Source organism: Neolamprologus brichardi, unplaced genomic scaffold, assembly GCF_056152115.1.
Source record: "Neolamprologus brichardi isolate AB-2024 unplaced genomic scaffold, ASM5615211v1 NODE_ptg000031l+_length_7269946_cov_1, whole genome shotgun sequence".
Lineage (NCBI taxonomy): Eukaryota > Metazoa > Chordata > Actinopteri > Cichliformes > Cichlidae > Neolamprologus > Neolamprologus brichardi.
Window position 1 is genome coordinate 4,600,681 of NW_028270136.1, and position 25,294 is coordinate 4,625,974.

General features: G+C 42.9%; 2 protein-coding genes across 8 annotated transcripts in view; both read right to left on the minus strand.

Annotated features, from left to right (window-relative positions):
- The window catches only part of LOC102793894 (neurabin-2-like), a 38,122-nt gene extending 22,510 nt beyond the window's left edge, over positions 1–15,612 (minus strand). Inside the window, exons 1-6 of one of the 4 annotated variants that reach the window (XM_087837203.1) lie at positions 15,477–15,612; positions 15,182–15,270; positions 9,010–9,405; positions 6,967–7,175; positions 6,542–6,871; positions 5,722–6,426 (exon numbers count right to left, since the gene is read on the minus strand). In XM_087837203.1, coding sequence (XP_087693329.1) covers positions 5,722–6,426; positions 6,542–6,871; positions 6,967–7,175; positions 9,010–9,319 — 1,554 coding nt within the window. In that variant the 5' untranslated portion in view covers positions 9,320–9,405; positions 15,182–15,270; positions 15,477–15,612. Of the gene's footprint in view, positions 1–5,721; positions 6,427–6,541; positions 6,872–6,966; positions 7,179–9,009; positions 9,406–13,507; positions 13,608–14,958; positions 15,008–15,181; positions 15,271–15,476 lie in introns of those variants that run through there. The other 3 variants (XM_087837200.1, XM_087837202.1, XM_087837201.1) reach the window with 3 other exon arrangements.
- Positions 15,613–23,368: 7,756 nt separating this feature from the next.
- carhsp1 (calcium regulated heat stable protein 1) overlaps positions 23,369–25,294 on the minus strand; it is a 29,957-nt gene continuing 28,031 nt past the window's right edge. For all 4 annotated transcript variants that reach the window (XM_087837306.1, XM_087837307.1, XM_087837308.1 and 1 more), the window contains exon 5: positions 23,369–23,589. In XM_087837306.1, coding sequence (XP_087693432.1) covers positions 23,427–23,589 — 163 coding nt within the window. In that variant the 3' untranslated portion in view covers positions 23,369–23,426. The remainder of the gene's footprint in view (positions 23,590–25,294) is intronic.

Genomic DNA, 25,294 nt, shown 5'->3' on the forward strand with positions numbered 1-25,294 from the left:
CAATCATCTCAAACTGGTTTTTTGAACCTGTTAAAGAGACCAGTTTGAACAGTCCCCAGATCTTAATCCAGTAAAGCACGAGATGAATAAATCTGCCGCCGCTGTGTGATGCTGAGCAACGTTTCCAGCATCTTGTTGAATCTGTGACGCACGTAATCAGAGGCGGCTTTTAACTGATTTCAGTCACAACTGGGAGCATCGTTAACTTTGTAAAGAGATTTCTTCCCTTCAGTTCACATAACTGTACACACCAGGTAGTTTTTTGAAATCCAAACAAAGCTCTATTCTGTGATTCTTATCAGCCGGCTTCCCCTGCTTGTGCGCTTTTTTTCCTCCCCAAGGAAAACAAACACACCCATCCACATTCCAGCTGCTGCTTTAGTCCTACAGAGGTGGAAGTTTAGATCAATCGCCTCTACAGCGGCCACTCCGACGTGTCTTTATCACGCATTAACCTTTATGATGACACAGCGTCCGCGTGCAAGTCCAAAAATCACAAGACCTCTCACACAGGCTTATTAACCCGTGCTGCAATCACATGGCATTTCAATGAAGTGATGTTCTGCAGACTTGCTCAACACTTGAGGAGCTCTGAGCTGTGCTGGCTAACGCTAACTTCATGATGTAAGAACAGCAATTACTCAGTTCCAGAAACCGGCTGCTGACGGCCCTCGACCTGCTCGGACAGCGAGCGTCTTTGTTCCCTGCAGCGGGACACCTCTCAGACGAGCGATGGGTTCAAATCAAACAACGTCCGCTCCTCTAATGACGCTTCATGTACACCAAATGTGTTTGTTCCAACAAATATGTCAGACTTTAATCATTTGTGTTACCTGAAATTAAAGCATATAACCTGCACTAAAGGCTTATCAGGCGCTTCACCCAGCAACCAATGGTCTTCCTGCATCTGGTTGAGGTCCAACACTCTCTGAAGCGAGCCAACTTTCTGTCAGACGGGATGTTTATGTTTCCAAGTTTAGCTAGCTTGGCACCGTGTCAGCACTGGACAACTTTTCCTGACAGAAGATGCCCCTGGGGCGAGGCCTGTTGAAAGACTATTGTTCCCTGGTCCAGCTGGAGCTATTGACAGGTAGCTTCAGTGCTCTGAAATCAAGCTGTTTTTTCTCCTTTAGACTGTGAGTAATCTGCTCTGCTGCTTGGGTGTGATTTCATTTCATTCCCCCTCATAAACCTCCGCTTCAGTGCGGCGTCATTTATAGATCTTCTGTAACAACAAGCATACGAGTAGGAAGTGTGTGTGTGTGTGTGTATGTGTACAGATAACTGCTGAGTCTAGCTTTAACTGTTGAAGCTTTAGCTTTCCTCTGAACCAAAACGATGATCTCTGCTGTGTCAGATTTGATTTATTAATAATTCTTCATGTCTGACATTTCTTGTTATACAGTAATGTCAAATAGGGCTGCCACAAACGATTATTTTGATAGTTGACTAGTCACCGATTATTTTTGCGATTAGTCGACTAATCAGATCATCATCCATTGGATGTAAAACGTACAGCTTATTGCACCAGCAGCATCTGCTCTTATATAACTATCATTAGCTTACAGCTTTAAGTGTTTAAGGTATGTGCTAACTAAAAATAAAGACAAGATGATAGTTTATTAAATTTTAATGACATTTGCAGATTGTTTCGGTGAAGTTTAATAAACTCCTTGCTATCTAAAATATAACAGGACACCGGAGTAAATTCTCGAGCATCTCACACTTCTGATAATCAGCTGTCTGCTTGATGTTTATTCAGCTGTGTAAAAACTATAACTTTAATCTCAGCCAAACCGATTTACTCAGGAACAAATAAAACACTAAAAAAGCCAAACAAGAACATTTTTAAGTTATCTAAGTGACTTATATATCATGTTTAACCCGAGTAGCGAAAGACAGCGGTGGGTTTGAAAACGATTTGCGGGAGTCCGGTGTTCTCACGGCTCTAGTGAGCCTAGCCCCCGGCTAGCTATCGAGCTAGTGGGTAACAGACGTCTCCGAAAACGTCGGAGCGCTTTTGAAAATATGTGGTGTCTTGATAAACTGAGCAGATATTTGAGGTTTACACAGCTACATTCTCGCCTGAAAATATGTTAAACGTTTATTTTGTGACCCAGAAAGAATAATAAGAGTAATATTAAAACTAACTAGCTGCCGCCATTGTTGGAAACTGAGCTGGGCTGCGCTATGAATTCTGGGACACAGCTTCTTCTTCTTCTTCGGGGTTTAACGGCAGCTGGCATCCTTGTACATGCAGTGCTGCCATCTTCTGTCTCAGTCTGTTATTACACTCTTAAATCCTACTACTTATTCCTGGGTCTTTTGGGATCTTACAAAGCTTCAAACGACGCGTCGACTATTAAATCAGTCGTCGACGATTTTGATAGTCGACGTAATCGTGACTAGTCGACTAATCGTGGCAGCCCTAATGTCAAAGCGACTGTTTTCTTCTTTGCATTGTAAAAAACGGCATCAGTTCATACATGAATGCTTACTCAGTTTCTCCTGAAATTCTAAGTAATAGGTCACAAGAGTCTGAGATGATGTCATGTAAACTAAAATGTTTACATTTATAAAGGTGGATGAAGTTGTCCGATTCTTTACTAAGTATAATCGTCTATAAGTTCCCCGCGAACAGCAAGTTCTTTGGAAGAATCGTGCAACAAAAAAAGATGGTTTTAGAAGCGTAACTTCCAGTGGAAAGAGGCTTTTCAACGCTTTATCCTTATTAGGAGTAACCCCGAATCTCTCCTCTGTGCTGAGTGGCTTCTGTCATGTTTCGGACCTGCTTATACGACACAGTGTTTATCAGAAGTTAGAGCGGACGGTCTCTGCCATGCAGCAGGAAAAACCCTGAAACTGTTCTTTGTTGACATGTACAAGGTGTCAAAACTAGTCGTTACAGGTACAGGAGAGGTGAGCTTGATAAAGCCTTGTTTTGGGGAAAAGTTGTCAAACTTTTTAAGCTATTTTTTAGCACTTTTCATGGGATTTTTATTTCCCAGTGACCACTTTAGTTAGAATAAATGCCCGAGGTGTTTCACGGTGACGACCAAGTGGCGGAACTTGATTTTGACCAGTTTAGAGCGATCGCCAAATCTACCGTCAGCTAGTGCCAGGGTTGTACTGGAGCACGACAAAGTGAACAGGAGGACGAAAGTGGACCACATGTCATGTTTTATTCTGTGACTTTATAAGTCAGCTTCATAAGTGTGACTGAAAGGAAATAACAGGAGGAAACTGGAACCTTCCCGACTGAGTCCATGTCAGCACAGTCAGCCTTTAGCTAGCTTAGGTCTAATTCTGTGGATGTTTTTCTAGCTCATTTTAAGCTCATGTCCACACTGCAGAGGATAAACTGGTAAACAAATATTTTTCTCCCTGTTTTGACCCTCAAACGTGATTAAAACTGTTGCTAGCCTCCAAAAAACGACAGAAGCTGTGCTTTAAGCTGCTGCTGTGTTGGAAGTGTGCATTAATGTGCACTAGGCATGGTTCAAATGCTCAGAAAATGTTATCAGAGCAATGAAGTTAGAGAAAAAGTACAATTTGTTGGAGTAAAGACAAAGAGGTTTGAATGCTGCGTCTTCAGATTTAACTGTGGATCGCATACACGCAGTGTTTACATCTTAATAACCATTAAAGTAGAGTTTAAGTACATTTAGTCAAAGTTATTGTCAATAATAACCTTAACTTTGAATAATGATTCAAAACAGCTGCTCAAATATAAAACGAAGAACAGAGTAAATGAAAAATCCTCCTGATGTGGAGGACGAAGAGTCGAAAACAACGCACAATGTCATCTGTGCTAATCGTCTGGGCTCGTTTTTATTCCGTCTTTAATGATTTATTATTTTGTCTTTCTTTGTTGCAAACTCTGCTTTCATTACTCTTCCTGTGTCGGCCAATCAGCACTTCACCTGCATGCATCATCATCATCAGGTATCAGGCTGGATAAAGGTGCATCCTTGTATCTTCGCTGTTTTTGTCCACAGCAGAAAAGCCACGCACACAAACATCATCTAACTCGCACGAGCCGGTTAGTGTTTAGTGCAGAACTCAAATGAAGTGCATTAAAAAGAAAAGAAAGAAAAAACAAACACAAAACAACCTAAATGTTGAATGTTAGAAGCCGCTGTGTGTGAGAGCCCACTCTGATGATGCAGAGATGCAGAGATGGGGCGGGCATGGAGGAAGTGTACCTTGAAAACGCTGGCCACAAAGCTGCAGCTAGCAACCAACTGAATCACTGTGGCTGAAATGTTTCTGCAGCCCACTCTTGCACGTCATCTTCTCTGTAAATCTATTACAGTTACTTAAATATGTCTTTCAATCAAGAGGAAAGAACGGCAACACAAACTGTGATCTGAATCTGAGACCCAAAGCTGTAAATCTACCCGGTGCAGCTGTTACCTTTGTAGTAAACAACAACACAGCCTCAGGCCACAGCTCCACTTTTAGCCGCTCTGTGGCCAAAGAGGTCAGAAGCTAAATGTTTCCAGGTCCATGAAAATGAAAGGAATTCCTTTTTTTGCCCTGACGCTTGGCCTGAAATTAAACCTTCATGCTAACACCATTAGCAAACATGACCGAGCGGGCAAAGCTCGCCATCACTTGCCGTTAAACAGTTACATCAATTCTACATTGGCATGCAGCGCTCTTCCTTCCTGTTCTTATCAGTGCTACATTATGGTGGTATGTCATTCAGAGGTCTGTCTAAACATATTAGGGGACGCGCCGTATTATTATTAACGCAGGTCGAGACAAGTTGCCCAACCAGCTGACTGTTGCAAGGCTGCAGGACAGCTCGCCATCTGACAAAAGAGCTTCTTTTGAATCAAGAGCTACATGAACAAACACACTTTGAGCACTGGCAGGAAGTAGCATGGCGAAATCAAAGAGTGAAAATCCCCTGTGCACCCTCCGTGTGTGATGAAGGAAGTCACTGAGTGTTTTTCAGTCGTTTTAGGGCAGTGTTCATTTTTTCTTTGAGTTTCCGTGGTTTCATAAATTGCAGAGCATGCGTGAAGCGAGTGCCATCGCTCGACTAAGTTAGTTATGATCTAACTTACTGTAAACGAAGAGTCTGCAGCTCAAGATACTGAGCAGAAGCTTTTTTAACTCACATGCTACTGACCCTGCTTATTAGCTAGCGCTCGCTAGCAGCAGCTACTCGGGTTGTTGTGAAACTAAACTTGTGGTTCTGAAATACCAACATATATAACTTCAAGACGCTAAAACACTGAGGCAAAAGGGACTTATTATTCTATTATTCAATCTAATAGAAAAATATGTACAAGTTTATGAGCAATTAAATAAATTGTCAAGTCTTCATGTTTATATAAAGATCAGCACTTTTTGTTTGGTGCTACCTTCAACATTTTCCCTCGACCAGCTTAATTCAGGAGGATGAATCCTAACGATCAGCTCGTTCCTTAACCTCTCTGTCTGTGCTGACATCAGCACATAAATCCAGAGAATCTAATGAAGCTGATTGTTTCATATTAAGTGTAATGAACACTGAGTCTGTGCACTACTGGAAAGTCGGTGGTGTTTGCTTCAAATATCACTAAGCAGTAACTGCCGTGTCTGGAAGATGAAACCACAGAGGAAGTGGCTCAAGATTGACTTCCTCTTATGAAACCGGAGCGGTGGATGCAGTAAAATTAAGACTAATGTGCGCTATGTGAGCACAAAAAAAAAGAAGAAAAAACTCACTCTGATTGGCTGAGTGCTGAAGCGAATCTTTCTACTGGGTGGCGGAGGCTCCTCTTCCTCAGGAAGGCCTGGGATTTCTGAGCAGCTGGACTCTGGCTGATATGCCTCCTCCTCGTCTTCGTCTTCCTCGTCGTCCAGCTGGCTTCCCCCAGAGTCCTCCTCCCCGAGCCCGCTGTACGCGCTGATATCTATCAGATCTCCCTCAGAATAATCTTCCTTCCTTGAACCATCCTCGTCATTCTCATCTTTGGCCCTCTCCTCAGAGTCCTCTTCTTTCTCCTCCGATGAAGGAGAGGAAGATGGAGGCGCTTTCTCTCCATTTTCCAGCGAGGCATGAACCTCAGCTTGCACCAGCCTACCCGCGGCCTCAGATCCCTCAGTGGCGCCGTCCTGATCGCCAGACTGTGGCTGCAGCCCAGAGGCTTCCACTGTACTCGAACCCTTGGCCTCAGTTGCTGCCGGCTCTGGTTTGGCCTCCGATGAAGAGGAGATGGAAGTGACAGTCACTGAGGAAGAGGAGGAATAGGAAGAGTTGGAGAGCTGGTCCCCCGACAGTCCAAATCCATCCTTCTCTTCACTGCTCGCGGCTCCCTCCATGTTCCTTTCTAGAGAACCCGTTTCTTCCTGTAGCTCTGCTGCCTTGTTACTTATAACTCCTGCTTTTACCTCATCTTTCTCGTCCTTATCTGCAGGTATCACCTTTGTCTGGAAGAAAAGCACAGGGAGATCATGTAGTAGTGCAATCAAAAGATTTTCTAGTTCAAGAACTTCCCTACAGCTTAATTGCAAAGTTTTAAGTTTTTGAGAAAATCCTTTTCACCTTCCTCTCTGCTGCTTCCACTCTGGGTGGAGGTTTGGGTTTTGGTGCCAAAGCAGGGGCTGACCGACGCTGGGGGAGGTAGAGATTGTTTTGCAGGTCACCCTTTTCGAATGCGGCGCTGAGTTGGCTCACAGTGGGACTGACGGCCTCGCCTGGCCCGACTGAAGCTGCAGTAGAGGAAATAGGAGGGGTGGGAACAGGCGGATCATCTAGCCGGTCCAGAGCTTCAGTGGATCCATTAAAGCGAGCCACAACATCTAGACGGCTGCCCTGGAAGCCCGACGCCCGCTCTTTCTTCAGCAAGATGCGGTTAGTGGCAGCTTGCTTCTCCTGAAGGATGCACAAATAACCAGTCAGTTGAAGATTATAAGCGAGCTATGTCAACTAAATGATAAAAAAATAACAACGCAAGTGTAACATCTGACCTGCAGAGTCCGCTGCTCAAAGATCCTCCTGGTCTCCTGGAGCTTGGACAAGCCCACAGATGAGCCACTGCCCTCCCTGCCAACTTTAGAGTCAAAGCGGTTGACCCTTTCAGAGACCGTGCCCCCAAGTTTCAGCAGGGCGCTGTGGTCGACGTGCTCGTTGAGGCTGGATACCCTCGGCAGGGACAGTTTCACTGCCTGTTCCTTACCTACTAATGACAGAAAATAAACAAGTTGTAAAAAAACGGGAAGTACAGGCTAACACCACTGGAGTTCACCAGGTGGTTTTATCATTAATGAATTTTGGCTACACGAAGTATTACAGCATGGATATCATCAACACATTTGTCTTTGTTCATAACCCAGTTTCTATGCCTGCTACTATCAGTAAACATGGCCTTAAGGGTTGGTGGTTAAATTTAGCCGCTTTAGCAGGAGCTTAATAACATATGTTAGCATTGTAATTGGTTAAAAACAAAATCTGAACTCACTTCAAAACCATAATCTTGTAAAAAGAATACACACATATGCAACATAAGGATACTGGTCACAAAAGACAGGCTAACGGCTAAAGGCTAGTTAGCTAGCTCCTAGCTAGCAACCTTACTAGCTAATCCATGTAAAAAAGGGCTTCTTCTGTCTGTAGTGTAGCACTAGTGCAAGTGCTAAGGTTGCAAATACCAGGTGGAAAAATACAGAAGCTACAGTGTTTTTACTTTAAGAAAAAATCTTTTGAGGATATGAAAATGAGGATCTTTGTATTAATGTTTTTGGATGCTCAGTTCCACTCTGACAGGAGGCAGAGGAGAACTGAATCATCACAGCAAAATGCTTTGAGTGTGAGGACTAATGGTCCCCATGACTTTATTTTCAGAGCACTTCTCAAGCTTTTGTTATTTCCAGGTTACAAAAACCCATCTTTTGATCACAATGCAGATACTGAAAGCCCCGCCCTCTCTGACTGTGTTTGACTGGTGAGAGGTAAAAAGAGTTGTTGAGCACAGCACTCAACACACACAAAAACATGACTAGCCATGCTAACATTCGAAGCTGACTTATCAGATAATTTGTGTTTTTAAAGATTTCTAGATCAAACCTTTACTATGGTAAACCCGCTTCTCTTTGTGAACACTGGAGAATTTAACATTTTTCTCTTTCGATGGCCGACACCTGAGAATTAGAGGATATTTGTGGTTCTAGTTGTGTAAGAAACCCTCTTGTAGATTTCCAACATATCACTCACATTACTGTCTACCAACTTTCCATTGGTAGTCATTCAATCTCGCCTTACATTTCACATTAGCTTAGCTTGACACTCGGCCACTTGTTGTTACTTGGCCTGTTATTGTCAGAAGTCAGAAAAGGAATCATTGTCATTGCAAGTATCGGGTTTATCTTTCACATTTGAATACTGGTACCAACCGATATTACTTTTTGGCATAATATATTCTAAATTTGGTGTCTGAGAGCCACACTTGCTGCAGTAGTCTTCTGATCGACACTTGACACAAAACCTCCACATCAGCGCTGGTATAGTAGAAGCAGTCGAGACAGAAAGCAAATACATCAACACATTGCAGAATTTCTTTCCCCCCCAAACTACTGCCGCATCTCTCTCTGTATAACTTGTAATTTTCAGCACTGAAATGATGGTAAAACCCAATACGATCACTGGTCACCCTACGTGTGACATCAAGGGGTACACAAACAGCCGAACATTAGTACCAATGTAATTTTGCCGGTACCCTAAAACAGCAGTCCGTAAACTTTTTTTGCGCTACGGACCGGTTTATGTCCGACAATATTTTCTCTGACCGGCCTTTAAGGTGTCTCGGATAAATACAACAAGATTTATTCATAACAGACAGACCCAGAGAAACCGAGTTAACTATTAAAACGATAAAAATAACCTGATAAAAACCCTGAAAACCATAAATTTCACACCCGGGCCTCAACTCTCGCTGCCCTAACTGAATTCGGTACCCGACCCTACAAGTTGCTACATTCCTTGATTCTAAAGGGTTCTGTGAAAAGGCTAGTTACCAATCATTTTGGCTCCATCCTCTTCATCGCCGGGAGACTGCATCTGCATGAACATGTTCTTGATACGGTGAACATTTGAGCCATATTTCCGGCCCCTCCCAGTAGGCCGGGGCAGAGGAGCGGGTTTTGAGGCAGGGTCAGCGCCTCCATTGGCGGCATTGTTGAGGTGGTCTGTGGCCTTCTTCAGCGCCGCAAGACCTGCCTCGTAGGCATTGCGGTGGGGAGACGGACTTCGCAGATTAGAGCTCCCGTTGCTCTCACCGGAGGCCCCGTTGCCTCCCGTGGCTGACGGAGGCTCGGTCTTCATCATGTTTGGTGAGTCAAATGTCCCGTGGTGAATAGCAGGTTGGCATGAATGAGGGGGGCAGCATCCTGGAGCTGTCTGACATTCACCTCCTGAATAAAACAGAAATAGATCAATGAGCCGTGAACTCTGGACACGTCTGTGCATCGGTTTAAAGATATGAGGCAAATTAAATTTACATGTTGGATTTTTCAAAGCTTTAACCAGCAAATTGCTGTGCAACTAAGGCAAACATGCAGATAAGACCCACAGATGTTCACAGTGAACAGCTGAAGCCACCCAGCAGGCCTTCATTTTGTTGCACTGAAGTAATACTTTAGCCCAAAATCCCAAACAGCCAGCGGTGCCAGCTTCTCAAGGGTAACTATGCTAGTTTACAAAGGACCTCTTGGCTGTATGCTGTCGCTCAGACAAGGTTTTTGATACATACAATTAGGTTGCATATGATTGTGATCAATAATCAAAGATTCTTTAACGAACACATGTATTTGTGCCACCTGTAGGAGCCGGCTGGGAGAGTGTTAACAGTATAACTAAGCTGAAGATGAGCGAACTTGGCATTAGACGACATCACAATCGCCCCTCTGTGTACACCCACACGGCGCTGCCGTCAATATAATCCAATTAAAACAATGACGCAGTGTGACAACCCCCCCTCCCCCCCGCGCGTGTTTATATTGCTGCTCCTAATGCCCAACTTGCTTCGTGATAGACTTGCCAGATAAATACAGCACGAATACAGAACAGCCCTTTGGTCCCAAGATATCACAGTGTTTTCTCGTAATAGCATCTCATTTACTGGTTGACAGCATTCGTGGCTTGTGCCGTCACATCTTTACAACAGGGATTCCTGATGTTTTCATCAGGCTTGATTGACTCTATAAAAACTATGTATAACAGAGACAGCAATTAGAACACAATGAATTATAGAAAGAGTAACAAGGTTTCTTGATAATCTGCCAATGACATGCTAATAACTGCCGGCAACTTTGATTTGATTATATTTTTCTTCGATAGTTGCGTGACCTTTTATGATTTAAGGTCACGGCAGTAGTTTTGAGTGCACCAAATTTAACAGATCAAACTAAATTAGGAAAGTTAGATTAGCTTAGCTTAACTTGGGTAGCTAGCCTTGTACAATCAAAACAAACAATTCCTGCTAGCACCCCTAGCTCCTACATTATGCAACCCCTCACATGCTACCATTGGCAACACTGCACAACCCTGGCAAAGCACAAGTTCCCAAAAAAACAACAAAACAAACTGCAGTTCTACTAATGACCACTTGAAATTGGCTTAAAAAAACATGACTCAATCTCCACAGGTTCCAATGCCAAAACGTCAACTTTACAATATTAAAAAGTGAACCTGGCACAAGAGGTTTGGATTCCTAGTCTCCCTCTTCATAACAAATGTATAATGCATGTTTTTTTAAACATCTGTTACGCCCTAAAAGGTGCTAAAGAGGGTGGCTGCTGCTGAGTCTACGTACACAGCTGATAGAACTGTGGCGTAGCACTAAGCTAATTATTAGCATCACTGATTTAAACGTCTCTACCACTTCTGAAGTATCGATCCATTCTGGAGTGTTTTTGGGGTTTTTTTGGACTTATCTGACAAATATTATGGCTTGCTGTGTGGTACAGCCTGCCCAAGGAATATGTGCTTCAGCTTTTGTATTTCAGTAGACTGTTGTTTTGCACTAATTAGCATCTAAGCCTCTCAACTAAATATGCTAACTTCTGGAAGAAATGAACACGGCAGAAGCCAAAACACTAACATTAAAGCCTTAAAATGTAAAATCAGAACCAACCACGGCATCCATCTTTTACATACAGTCTATGGTTACCAATTTGTCTTCTCTGTTACATCTTCATAAATAGCGCTATGGGGTTTTGTGCAAATACATTTCTTAGCTAGCAGAAGTAGCATCAAGGTGATAAGGCAGGTGATTCCCCGTCTTTAGTACTTCAATAATCGAACCCTGATGAAAAATAAATAAATACATTTGTAATTTCAAGGATTATCTAATGGAACGTGGACACAGACACGTCTAATTTTCCCAGCAGACTGTGGGATTTGTGTGAAAATTCACAGCTGATGTGTGAAGATTCATACTGTCATTTATGTTACACTGTCACAATGTTACCTCTACTTTAACTTATCATCGCTCAATGCAAAGAAGCACAGTTCACTTTACTGCGAGCAGCATTTACTTGTACTTTGCCTCTTTGAGTCTCAAGTATAAAACCTGAATCAGAATTTCCACTAAGGATTGTACCAAACGGACTCCAAATGAGGATAGCCACCAATACAGGAGCCCGCGACTTCATGGGCAACTAAGGCTGTGTTTCATTTGTCTTCCACAACTTGAATTTACGAGGTCACCACAAACTGCCTGAACTAAATCGCTACATTTTCCAGTATCTTCTGTGCAACGTAGTCGAGTTTGTGTTTGGCTGTTAATCAAGAGTCAATGCAGCAATTACATTTTAAACTCTTAAGATGAACAACTCTCTACTCAGACTCAGAAATCTTTACAGCTCAGTAACAAGAACTAGCAGATGTTTTCCTTTGTTGCATGATAAACTAGAACTTAATGAAAATGAATGTTCCTCAGTGGCTTGTGCTTAAGGTTTAAACATTTCCATCTCCATGTTTTTATTGCTGGAACTTCTGGAATAGCTTTTTAGCAAGTTGTTCTAAGACAGCTTCATTCTGATTGGCTGTGCCTCATAAACAGAAGGTCTGGATTGGCTTCTCTGTGCTCACAACCAAAGCTGTGAGCCTAAGATGACGTATTAGGAATAGCTGGAGTAGCTGACATCACAGAGGCCCAAAGGTAGGAAAAATGGTTGAAACAGAATGTTTGCAGAAGCCTGAAGCCTGAGATTCATGGTGCATGTTTGACGTTCCAGCGTTTGCTGTTGCACATAAAACTCCACTCATTCCCACTTGCAGCTACTTACAAATGCTTTGCAGCAACATGCATTGTTGCTAAAGGAACCCCGAGCAGGTTGGATCATGTAACCGTTTAGCTTTCCGTGACGGTGCTAACAAACAGGATGTCGATGGAGATGAAACCATTTTTAGAGATGTGAAACTAATTAAACTAAACAAAGGCAACACTTTATATTACCGCCCACGGCTGTAGCTACGGGGAATTTCAATGCATTTATTTTGAAATCATTATAATTACCTACAAACATTTTAAGGTAGACACTAGAATAAAGTCATGTTTTTACAGGAAAGAACAAATAATTAAACTGCAAGTGATGCATGATCAGTTTTAAGTATTGTATCACTTCAGGTATTTTACAGGAGAGAAGATAAATCTACATTGTGAGTAAATGTAAGTAGTGTGTAGTTACCTGGCAAACAAACAGTATTATGCACTGGCTCAAGTGTTATCCAGTGATGTCAATATGTACCTTTTCGACGCCTCCTATGAGGATCTAATGATTTCTTACTCAGACACGAGGGTAATCTGAATATCTTTGGATGCTAGCATAAGGGTCACATGTCTGAACTTTCGCCATCTTTGCCTGCAGGAAGTCCTTTTATGGAGAAAACCAGTAATTAAAAATAAATTATCAGACAAAACAATGATGAATCCTATTTGTAAACATAGCTGAAAGGCAGTCTGGGTAATAAGAAGCAGTGTTTATAGTACAGTCTGGCCTCACACTTGCTCCAGATGGCACTGCCGGCCATGGGGGGGACACACACACACACACACACACACACACACACTGCAACAACAATCTTGTGACACTGTCTTGCTAAATACTCAATTCTCACATACAGATCATGTGAAGTCAAGTGAGCAAATTGAATGTAAAGCCAATAACTTTCACAGAAGCCACCAAAATTCGCGCGCACACACACACACACACACACACACACACACACACACACACACACACACACACACACACACACACACACACACACACACACAGCTTTTATAGTTCTTGGCTCGTTTCCTGATATTGTTCAAATGAAGCTCCCGCTCTGATTGAGAAACAGCATAACAAACACACATAAACCCCCGAAACGCACAACACCAGCAAACAGACTGCAACTCCAGTCTCCATCGTGACGTGGGCGGGCCTTTGCGCCTCTTCATTCGTTGGTGTGTAGCCACCAGTTCAAAGAAACGTAACTAAATCCAGCACAAGTACGGTGAAGCACCTCTTTCGAAGAACAACTCAATCCGCCTCCTGCCTGCCTCTCATCCCTCGTGGTTTGGGGTTGCTTCCTGCCATTCAGTGTAGAGTCTGACTACCAGCTGGGCTCCGGTTCTCCTGTTCAATAACACACATGGCTTCACACGCAGCAGCGTCCTTTTCAGTTCATTATAACCAGTTGGTCTCACTCTCGAAACATCAGGGTCACTGATTTGCCTCAGCTCTTACTGACTCTAATCTCTAACTAGATAACAGGATATTGCTTTCACCTGTACTCACAGACAGGGCTCCCATCCTCCACACACACACACACACACACACACACACACAGTATCAAGTACGGCAATACGATCCAAAAAATAAAAACAATGCACCAGAACCACTGCCTGCATGTATGCCTGCACCAGTCACCCTAAGCATATGGAGGCAAGCATCTATTGACTTGTAATCTATTTATGGGAGGTCCCTGAACGCCTCCTCCCATCACTAAATACAGGCTACATCACACGCACAGCCTTCCCTGTGTTTTTCTAAGTGTTTGGGTGGTTAGTATGGCACAAGTAACCTTGTCTCATGATCTACTGTAAAACCGAGGAGTGCTCAGTTCACTGTAACCGCTCACATCTGTCTGTGTGTCACAGTCTCTGCAGTAGCTCAGCTACATAATGCTTGAAACTGGCACGATAATACACTGGCCGTTCAGACGCGAGCATTAAAGTCCTTATGCCCTGCGTGCGTCACGCACACAGTGTCCAACAGAAGGCACATTATGGTAAACACAATGACTCCATCTATTCACACGACAATCGCTGCATCGGGCCTCGGCTAGTGCAAAGGTTCATTCTGGCAGACGGTCTGCCTGCGTGCTCCTCCTGCTGCTGCTGCTGCCACAAGCTCGAGAGACGCTTTGTTGGCATAGCGACATATGCTCCACGCACCAAACTCCTATCCGAAAACGGCTCCTTTTTTGTGCCGCTTCTTTTCTAGCAAACACGTCAATCGCCAAATAAGACTGAATACGTACTTTTAGTAAGCGCACACTTTTCAACAAATCGTCGTCCGTGCAGCACACACAGCAGCGTTTATCTCACACTAATGTCAACTATTGTTTGCAGTGAGCGTGCCGTGGTCCCGCTCACTGCACGTCAATACCTATACGCTGTAGCAGCAGGCGACATGCACTATGCTCGCACGTTATCATTGGTTTTAATTTGAAATAAAAAGGTTTTATGAATGAGTCTGGCGCCGAATGCGACAGAGTACCCCGAGAAACCCGGAGAAGTTTCAAACGGTCTGATAAAAGGGTGGGTAACCCTGCTGGCAGTGAGTCGAGTGCAAAATTTTACGTTTTTGTAAAGGACTTTGGCGTGGCGTTCTCTAAGGATAAGCGTGAGCAGTGGAATAGGGTGTTCCCGCGTGTCTTTCCCTGCTGTGTTTCACCGCGGCCGTTATTACCCGGTTGATACGATGAAGGCGCAGAGCTGTGGCGGTATCGGACGGTTTCACCGGCCGGTTCCAGGACCCAGAGGCAGCCGGTACGCAGGCCCCGCTCAGCGTCTGCTGCGCCGCGTCGCTTCCTTCCTGCAGCCTCTCTCCTCTCCCGCAGACACACGGCAGCTTTTTTAACGCGGGTAAAACGACGGCACGAGCTGACCCGTGTGCTAACCTTCAGCCATACCTTGTATTCCAGCTTGATGAAGCTGCCCGGTGCTCGTTAGGACCCGCGGTGAACGCTGCCCATTGTCCTTCTGTTGCTGCCGATTCCTCCTGCGAAGCAAAGCAGACTGAGTGCCTGCCTCCTCTCTGCTCCTCCTTCTCCTCCCCCCTCACATCATCTGTTTTCCTCCGTCCCCCTCTCTCTCTCTGTTTCCTCCTCACCCCTACTCCTCTTCCTCATCCTCCCCCTTCTCCCCCTATATTCTACCCCAACCCGTTTCCTGCTCGTTCACACCTTAATCTGTCCACACACTCACCCTTCTCCCTCCTCAGTCGTCGTTCATCAGGTGTGGTTGAATCATTCAGTTAAACCAAACAAGCAGCAACTACCTGATCTCATATAAAGCGAGTCCTGCCGGCCCCCGCTGGTTAGCTGCTTTTTCTCATTTATTTTGGTTGTTGTTTTTGTGTTTCTGCGGTTGGATGACTTTTACGAGCTGTTCGGTAGAAACAGATCAGCGAGAGTTCCTCTCCGGATACAGTAGAGCTTCAGCGACCTCTGCTGGCAGAAGCTGTCACTGCCAAACGCAAGGTGCAGTGACGCCACCGCTGCAGCAGCTGTAAGAAGACGCTGTTTGCACTCATTTACTGTACTTTTACTGTGATTTTACTGCTTTTTATTTACAGTGTTATTGCATTTTCAATACCTTACAGTACATACAGAATCTTTTTACTAACATCATTGTAATTTTATACTTTCATTTACCTTTATAGCTTTAATTTACTGTACTTTTACATTTTTTTCCCCAGTGATGCTGTTATGGGTGTATTTTCATTTACATCACTTTCATTTTTGTTTTTCTGCTGTGTTTACAATACTTTTGATATACTTTTATACATTCAATTCAATTCAATTCAATTTTATTTATATAGCGCCAAATCACAACAAATGTCGCCTCAAGGCGCTTCATAGATACAGAGAAAAACCCAACAATCATATGACCCCCTATGAGCAGCACTTTGGCGACGGTGGGAAGGAAAAACTCCCTTTTAACAGGAAGAAACCTCCGGCAGAACCAGGCTCAGGGAGGGGCGGGGCCATCTGCTGTGATTGGTTGGGGTGAGAGAAGGAAGACAGGATAAAAGACATGCTGTGGAAGAGAGACAGAGATTAATAACAGATATGATTCAATGCAGAGAGGTCTGTTAACACATAGTGAGCGAGAAAGGTGACTGGAAAGGAAAAACTCAATGCATCATGGGAATCCCCCGGCAGCCTACGTCTATTGCAGCATAACTAAGGGAGGATTCAGGGTCACCTGGTCCAGCCCTAACTATATGCTTTAGCAAAAAGGAAAGTTTGAAGCCTAATCTTAAAAGTAGAGATAATGTCTGTCTCCTGAATCCAAACTGGAAGCTGGTTCCACAGAAGAGGGGCCTGAAAACTGAAGGCTCTGCCTCCCATTCTGCTTTTAAATACTCTAGGAACAACAAGTAGGCCTGCAGAGCGGGAGCGAAGTGCTCTAATAGGGTGATATGGTACTACAAGGTCATTAAGATAAGATGGGGCCTGATTATTTAAGACCTTGTATGTGAGGAGCAGGATTTTGAATTCAATTCTGGATTTAACAGGAAGCCAATGAAGGGAAGCCAAAACAGGAGAAATATGCTCTCTCTTTCTAGTCCCTGTCAGTACTCTTGCTGCAGCATTTTGGATTAACTGAAGGCTTTTCAGTGAGTTTTTTGGACATCCTGATAATAATGAATTGCAGTAGTCCAGCCTGGAAGTAATAAATGCATGAACTAGTTTTTCAGCGTCACTCTGAGACAGGATATTTCTAATTTTAGAGATGTTGCGCAAATGGAAGAACGCAGACTTACATATTTGTTTAATATGTGTGTTGAAGGACATATCCTGGTCAAAAATGACTCCAAGGTTCCTCACAGTGTTACTGGAGGCCAAGGTAATGCCATCCAGAGTAAGAATCTGGTTAGATACCATATTTCTAAGCTTTTCAGCGCCGAGTACAATGACCTCAGTTTTATCTGAGTTAAGAAGCAGAAAGTTAGTGGCCATCCAAGTCTTTATGTCTTTAAGACATTCCTGCAGTTTAACTAATTGGTGTGTGTTATCTGGCTTCATGGACAGATAGAGCTGGGTGTCATCTGCATAGCAGTGAAAATGTATGCTATGTCTTCTAATGATGCTGCCTAGGGGAAGCATGTATAATGTAAACAGAATTGGTCCTAGCACTGAACCCTGTGGAACTCCATAATTAACCTCAGTGTGTGAAGAGGACTCTCCATTTATATGCACAAACTGGAGTCTATTAGATAGATATGATACAAACCACTGCAGTGCAATACCTGTAATACCTACAGCATGTTCTAATCGCTCTAATAGGATATTATGGTCAACAGTATCGAATGCTGCACTAAGGTCAAGAAGGACAAGCACAGAGATGAGTCCACTGTCAGAGGCCATAAGAAGATCATTTGTAACCTTCACTAAAGCTGTTTCTGTGCTGTGATGAACTCTGAAACCTGACTGAAACTACATAAGGCAAGTCTCAGGAAGGGAGCATATGTCAGCCAGTGTTTTGTTCTCTAAGGTGATGGAAATTATTTTTTTTATTTAAACAACTTATAAAATGTAAAATAATAAAAATCTGATAAAAACAGGTGGTTACTATAACGGTCACTGTGGAGTAAAAAGTATGCCATATCTCTCAAATGCAGTCAAATAAACAGTGTTAATTGAAAATATCCACATACCTTAAATACCACAAAAGGATTATTCTGAACTGTGAGTTCAATAAAAACACAATCTTTTGTTAAATACAAGTGAATAAAAGTCCTCAGAATATTTAAATCCACAAGATCTTTCCTTGTAAAGGAAACAGCTTAGAAAGCTGTTAAAAGCACACGTCTGCTGATGCTGTGATCCTTTAACAAGAGAGTTCACCATATTCAAGTGGTCACAGCAAGGAGCTGCATCGTTGTAAATATTCAAACTGGGTTTGTTCAAAATCACAACCTTTCAGCTTGTTCGTGGTCAAAAGTGGCCGCCAACACATTAGGTCTGTAATTTTGATTATTTTCATGGTTTTTTTGCCATTTTTTCTGCATAAAGCTTTTAAGCTTCAGTTCTTTTCATGAATATAAAATAATTATTACTTTTTAAATTTTTAACCCTTTAAACACCAGTTTGTTTGTCCACTGCACTGGCTGGAAGACAACCTCAAACCTCGCAATTTTATATAATTGTTAAACATATGTTTGTATCATATTACATATGATAAAATTCATATGTATTAAGAAAAATTTCCACTTTTTTGACTTGATTTTTTAGATTAGCATCAGTGCTGTTCATCAAGACCAAACTTTCAATCAAATCCAGAATTTTAACCCTTTAAATACCAGTTAAATCACATAATTTTAATGATTTAAATAGGGATAAAAGCATAAAATCCCCATTTTTTCCTAAATAATACATGCAAACTGATTTATTTTCTAACCATGATGGAGGTTAGATGTGTAGCAATAATTAAAAGTATCAGTGAGTTTTATGCATCTTTGTTTTTTTGTGCAGTGACAGAAAAACAAAAAAAATCCTTCTCAGCTTGTTCGTGGCCAAAAATGGCCACCCCCTGTTTACGTTTACAAAATACTATAAAATTAATATATATTAAAACATTTTTCTACTTTCATTGACTTGATTTTTTAAATTAGCACCAGTCCTAGTCATGAAAACCAAAATATAATTCATGTTCAGATATTATACCCTTTGAATATCAGTCAGATTATTGCTACGCTTTTGGGGGAAAATAGTAATAAAGTTCACATTTTTTAGCATATGAATGATGAAACCTAATATTTTTCTTATCATCATTGCAGGTCAGTAACAGTAACAATGATTTATTTTTACTAGAATGAAAAATAAATCACTACTAGGGGGGTAGAATGAATGGCCAAAAAGAAAATCACACATGGTGTGTTAGTGGCCAGAAAGGCAGTTTAATGACCAAATAACCACTGAAATGACCAATAAAATGATCTAAATTTATATTCCAGTGTGTGTGTGCTTCTGTGTGCATCCTCATTAGCAGCAGGATGTACTAACCACAGTAGAGTGGTCTTTGTAGGCACACTTTCTACACCTGAGGGGCTGCTGTTCCAATCCTGGAGGTGCGCCTTTTGCACATTCTTCTCACTTCGTTGGTGGGGTGGGTTGGGGGGTGTGGGTCACACTCTGGGTCAGACTCTGGTTCAGACTACTGTATCTTGAGATCAATGGCAGAAGTGGCTAAGAATCAAGGACAAGGCCATCTTGCAGTTGTTGAGGTCACGAGCATGTGTCCCAGCTCTCCCAGCATCACTCTTCATTTGTAGGTTGTAGAAGACTCCCCCACTTCAGTGAAGTTGTTTCCGGCGGGACAAAGACATCGTTTCCCAAGACATCCAGAAGATTGGAGAAAAGAGCCATCAGTTAGTTTTCCTTCTACAACTCGAGGTGCCAACATCCTCTAAGTTATCTAAGCTGTATTTGTGTCTATTTGTCCAGGATTGCTTCTTGCTTTCACGCATCCTCTATTCCCCATCACTAACTGCTGGTTCCTTGTGTGTTGCTGTCAAAAGAAGCACATTCCTCCGTTGCTTTGGCATGTGGGATATCGCCGTGGTAGTTTTGGTGAAGCCAAAGACAGACAACAAAATCTTCCTCTGTTGTAACTGGAGGAGCTGGGGAGGAAGCTCTGGGTTGTTTCCCCTGTGCCAGTTTTCATCTGAGGGGTTCCTCTGCCAAGGTGCCCGAAGGAAAGACGTTGTCCTCGGAGCTCCTCCGTCAGTTGGAGTCTGAACCCCGTTCCCTTTTTTACTTCCTGAGAACTTCCAGTGTTGTCATCCAACATGCTATGTATTGCTTTATTCTGGTGTAGGCTCACATCTCCACTTCATCTATAATCCTCCAATCCTCACACCTTTGCCTCCCGTCCAGGTTTGTCAGGGTGCACAGCAGCTAAAAGATCTCCTTTGTTATAAAAAAGTCAAAAGTAGATCTCAGGCTGCTAATGCAGGGAACTGCATACAGGGTGAGCCCTGGTTTGATACCAGTGGGTACTGGATTGTAGAGCAGTCTCTCTTCAGTAGTGGGACCCACATGGTTTTCCTTTCATGAGGGATCCACTCAGTCACCGGCTCCTCTGTCTCATAAAATGCTCCTATGTTCTTTTCCATCAGTTGCTCGGCCTCCACCTCCATGCCCCCCAACCCCAACCCTCCCCCAAAGAAGAGGGTTCAGCTAGTACTCATCATCAGTGGTGATGCAGTCAGCCTCTTTGGAGATTGCCCCCTCATCTTCTGGAGAGGAAGTTTCTTCATCTTGGGCAGATGTCTTTTCTTCAAGGGCAGAGGACTGCTGCTGTCCTTTGTCTCTGACCAGATCATACAGACAGTGCTTGAAGCAGTGATGACCTTCTTGTCAACGCGGGTTGTTGACAAGAAGTTGTTGTTGTTTGCGCTGCAGCTGCAGGTTTGAACTCTGCAAAATGTCCTGTTATTGTTTTTGTTTCTAGAGTTAATATTTGGGTATGGTCTCTTTATAAAAAATGCAAGAGTAAAAGTGCTTTTCACATGTGCTTCAAAGCTGAGTTTGACTGGGAACCTCAAAGCTCAATAACCTGCATCCACAGAAATTCACTGCAGCCCATGTAATGTTTGATGCGTCATTATTTATTCCAGTCTATCTTGCAAATACATGTTTGTGAGGCAATGTCATGCACAAACACAAACTATTAGATCCTTAAGATCAAACCTATGTCAAAATTGTTTCATTATTCTGGTCCATTGGAGTGAGGTGAGCCATCAAAGGCCGCTACTAGAAACGAGGAATATTACATGAAATCGCTTGATTGGCCAAAAATGGGTAAATGATGTAATTTGGTAAAAAACATTAAAAACTACAATTTTCATGTGTTGAGTTTAGAATGAAAGCAAATTTACCTAAATCGCATGATATAGTACTGCCAGTAACAAGGAATCAACAAAGGTGGTTATAATGGGTTCAACTGGCCAAAAATGGCCACGATAGAGTCAAGAGGAACAATTTGGTGTACAGTGAATATTATTGACATTATTAAGGAGCTGATGTTGAAAAAATACACACCTTTGGGAAGTTTCATTCCATTAACAGAACGAAAATGGTTGAAAAAAGAAAAGTGAAGTGGCCACAAATGGCCAGGATAGAGCCCAGAGGGTCAGAAAACACCCAAACATGCTTATTGCTACCTGATAAAGTTATCACACATCGTCACTGATGTTTCTCAATATGCAGAGAATCCAACCATCAGTAATGTCCCTGTAAAAGACAACACACGTGAAAACCCAGCAGGTTCTTGCTCCAGCTCCGTCGGGCACGATGGCACCTGCAGGAATCCACTTCCACGCCGTCATCGTCCACAGAGCGGTCGATGGCTGTAATGGACAAATGCTGCCAGAGGAGGGCAGCAGCCTTTTTCTGATGATAGTAACCTGCCAGAAAGTGCATCACTTTTTAAAAGCCAGTAGATTCACTTCACTCACACTTAGTTTCACCCTAATTTGTCCTTTAGTCACACGTGAATTTAGGATTTCATGCTATCACACACTCATTTTGCATTTTAGGTTTGTTTGTTGTTCTATCCAACCTTGTATTGACCACAGTGAGTGAGTTCTGTTTAAGTTTAACTATAAGCCCACATACAATACTTTAACTATACGTGTGCACTAAACAATCCCCCTGTTGAGTCCTGCTGTTCTTGGGAGAATATCACGTTTTTACTGTAGTTAACTTTCAAAGTTTCTGCTACTTTTCATTTTATTAAACCTCTAACAGCCCACTGAATCTGTGATGTTTCACACTGATCATGTTAATCTTTATATATGTTTTATACATGTAGCCCTCAGAGGAGGTTCATGGATGCCGTGAAGGAGGGCAGGGTGAGGGTGAGCTGGAGGCAGCTGGGTTATGTTAAAGGTCTCGTCACATGTAAGTCGCTCCTCCTGAGGCAAAGAACTGGATTCAACGTTTACTCGTAATCCTGCGGTCGTGATAAATGAGACTAGTGTCTTCATTTAGTGTCACAGACACCTTACAAGTTATAATCAGCCTATTAATGTTCATGGCTTCCTTATTTGCAGCATACTGACAGGATGAGGAGAGAAAGAAGCCAGACTGCAGTATGAACCACACAAGTAGTCTGATGTTGCTTTGACAGCTTTTATCAGCATCCATGAGTCTGCAGTCGTCCTCCTGGGTCAGAAGATACAAGTAAACTTTTTTCTTCAACTAGTTTTGCTTTGTGCAAGACAGAAAACCATCAGTGTGAAAAACCCCTGAATCAGAAGCTAACAACTGTCCACTGAGTGGCTGTGCAGGCTGTTATAAAACTATCTGTGTCTTTACCATAAAACCATTTATGGTGGTTTCTGCTGCTGATCAACTCATACAGCCGAGATCTGACCAAGGACCACAAAAGGAGATGATAACGATGCCCCACTCATGAACAGAACATGGTAACGAGTCACAGATTGTTTATTCACAGGATAGAAAACGATTAGTAATGAAGCCGTCAAAGAAAAAACCAGCACCTCCTCGTATGAGAGGTTGAGTAATGTAGCATCGATCCCAGAAGCTGGAAGCGTGCAGAGCACATCAAACTCACCAGTCAGACAGAACAGGCCGACCTGCTGTGGTCCTGATCTTAATGCAACTGAACACAGAGCTGAAACTCTTTTAAAGATCAAAAACAAAAAGCCTTCCCATCACACAGCTGACACAAAAACAAAATGAGGAACACTCAGTCGTACCAGGTGAAAGTTCTTTAATTCACTTGTTGAGCCAAACATGTCAAACACACATGATAGAAGTGCAGAGGAGTACGCCTCACAGTGGAGTTTGTAGACCCATGGTGCTGGGTCCACGGGGTCGTCAGCAGCCAGGTCAGCTCTTCCAAACTAAATCTGTGAAAACTTATTTTTTCAAACATCTCACTATCAGTTTTTTTAAACATGGATCTAAAAGTTAACCTAACATGAAGTCTCCCCCTCTATTCAGAAATCTATTCACATACCACTCAAACCAACACCACCTCTGGCTCCTCCACCACTCACAGGGTTTTATCCCCCCCCTACTTCATTCTTCCACCCCGCCCCCCCACTTCATTCCCCCCCCCCCCCCAATCATGCTGACTCCACCCACTCCTCTTCCCTCCCACCAGCGCGGTTCAGGTTCAGCTGTCGACGGTGCGCCCCGACCAGGTTTCGTGTTTGGTCCCAGGTTTGAGATGGGTGATGGTCACCTCCACTGCCTGGATCTTCTCGAGTTTAGGAGGGATGCAGCAAACCTTGTAGCTCACTTCATCGCCTTCCACCGGCACATACTCGCCCTCGATGCTGAGGAGACAGAGAGACAGAGGGGTTCAAACCCAGCTGATTTTACAGACACGCTGAACTCTTTTGTCTTCCTTCAACCTCCCGAGTGTTGGATCAGCTGTAGATGGAATCAAATACAGTTTTGTGCTCACGGCTGATTCAGGGGAAACAGACAGTAGCAGTAACACAGCTCAGTCTCATCAGCAGAGGTTTGTTAGGTAAAAGTACTTCAGCTGAGTAGGGCTGCCACGATTAGTCGACTAGTCACGATTACGTCGACTATCAAAATCATCGACGACTGATTTAATAGTCGACGCGTCGTTTGAAGCTTTGTAAGATCACAAAAGACGCAGGAATAAGTAGTAGGATTTAAGAGTGTAATAACGGACTGAAACAGAAGATGGCAGCACTGCATGTACAAGGATGCCAGCTGCCGTTAAAGGCCAAAGAAGAAGAAGAAGCTGTGTCCCAGAATTCATAGCGCAGCCCAGCTCAGTTTCCAACAATGGCGGCAGCTAGTTAGTTTTAATATTACTCTTATTATTCTTTCTGGGTCACAAAATAAACGTTTAACATATTTTCGAATGTATTTTAGAATGTAGCTGTGTAAACCTCAAATATCTGCTCAGTTTATCAAGACACCACATATTTTCAAAAGCGCTCCGACGTTTTCGGAGACGTCTGTTAGCCACTAGCTCGATAGCTAGCCGGGAGCTAGGCTCACTAGAGCCGTGAGAACACCGGACTCCCGGCTAATCGTTTTCAAACCCACCGCCGTCTTTCGCTACTCAGGTTAAACATGATATATAAGTCACTTAGATAACTTAAAAATGTTATTGTTTGGCTTTTTTTTCCAGTATTTTATTTGTTCCTGATTAAATCGGTTTGGCTGAGATTAAAGTTATAGTTTTTACACAGCTGAATAAACGTCAAGCAGACAGCTGATTATCAGAAGTGTGAGATGCTCGAGAATTTACTCCGGTGTCCTGTTATATTTTAGATAGCAAGGAGTTTATTAAACTTCACCGAAACAATCTGCAAATTTCATTAAAATTTAATAAACTATCATCTTGTCTTTATCTTTAGTTAGCACATACCTGAAACACTTAAAGCTGTAAGCTAACGATAGTTATATAAGAGCAGATGCTGCTGGTGCAATAAGCTGTACGTTTTACGTCCAATGGATGATGATCTGATTAGTCGACTAATTGCAAAAATAATCGGTGACTAGTCGACTATCAAAATAATCGTTTGTGGCAGCCCTACAGCTGAGTATTTTTCAAGTAGAGACAAATGATCACTCTGCCTCTCAAATGGCCATTTGACTCCATTCACCCAGTTTGTGCCTCTCATGTTCTACTAAGTTAGCAACAGAGCAAAGGAGAGGAGAGCCTAAAAAGGCAAACCTCTCTCTGATTTAAAAACACGATAAACCAGACGATGAGACACTTCCTGTTGAAGAGGACATGAACAATAATAAGCAACAGTATTATTATAACAGCTCTCAGGCTTTCTTTGTAGATGTTAGTGTAAAGTTAATGAACGGGATTCTTGAGCGATGATTTCTCGTGTGGTTTCATTTTCATATCCATCTAAGCGCACGACTCATCGCTCATCTAATTATTCAAGAAACCCAGCAGCATCAAACATTGTTTAGATACGATGTGTGGGCTCAAAGTGCAGACAGTTAAACGCTGAACACACAGAGACCACAAAGACACACATG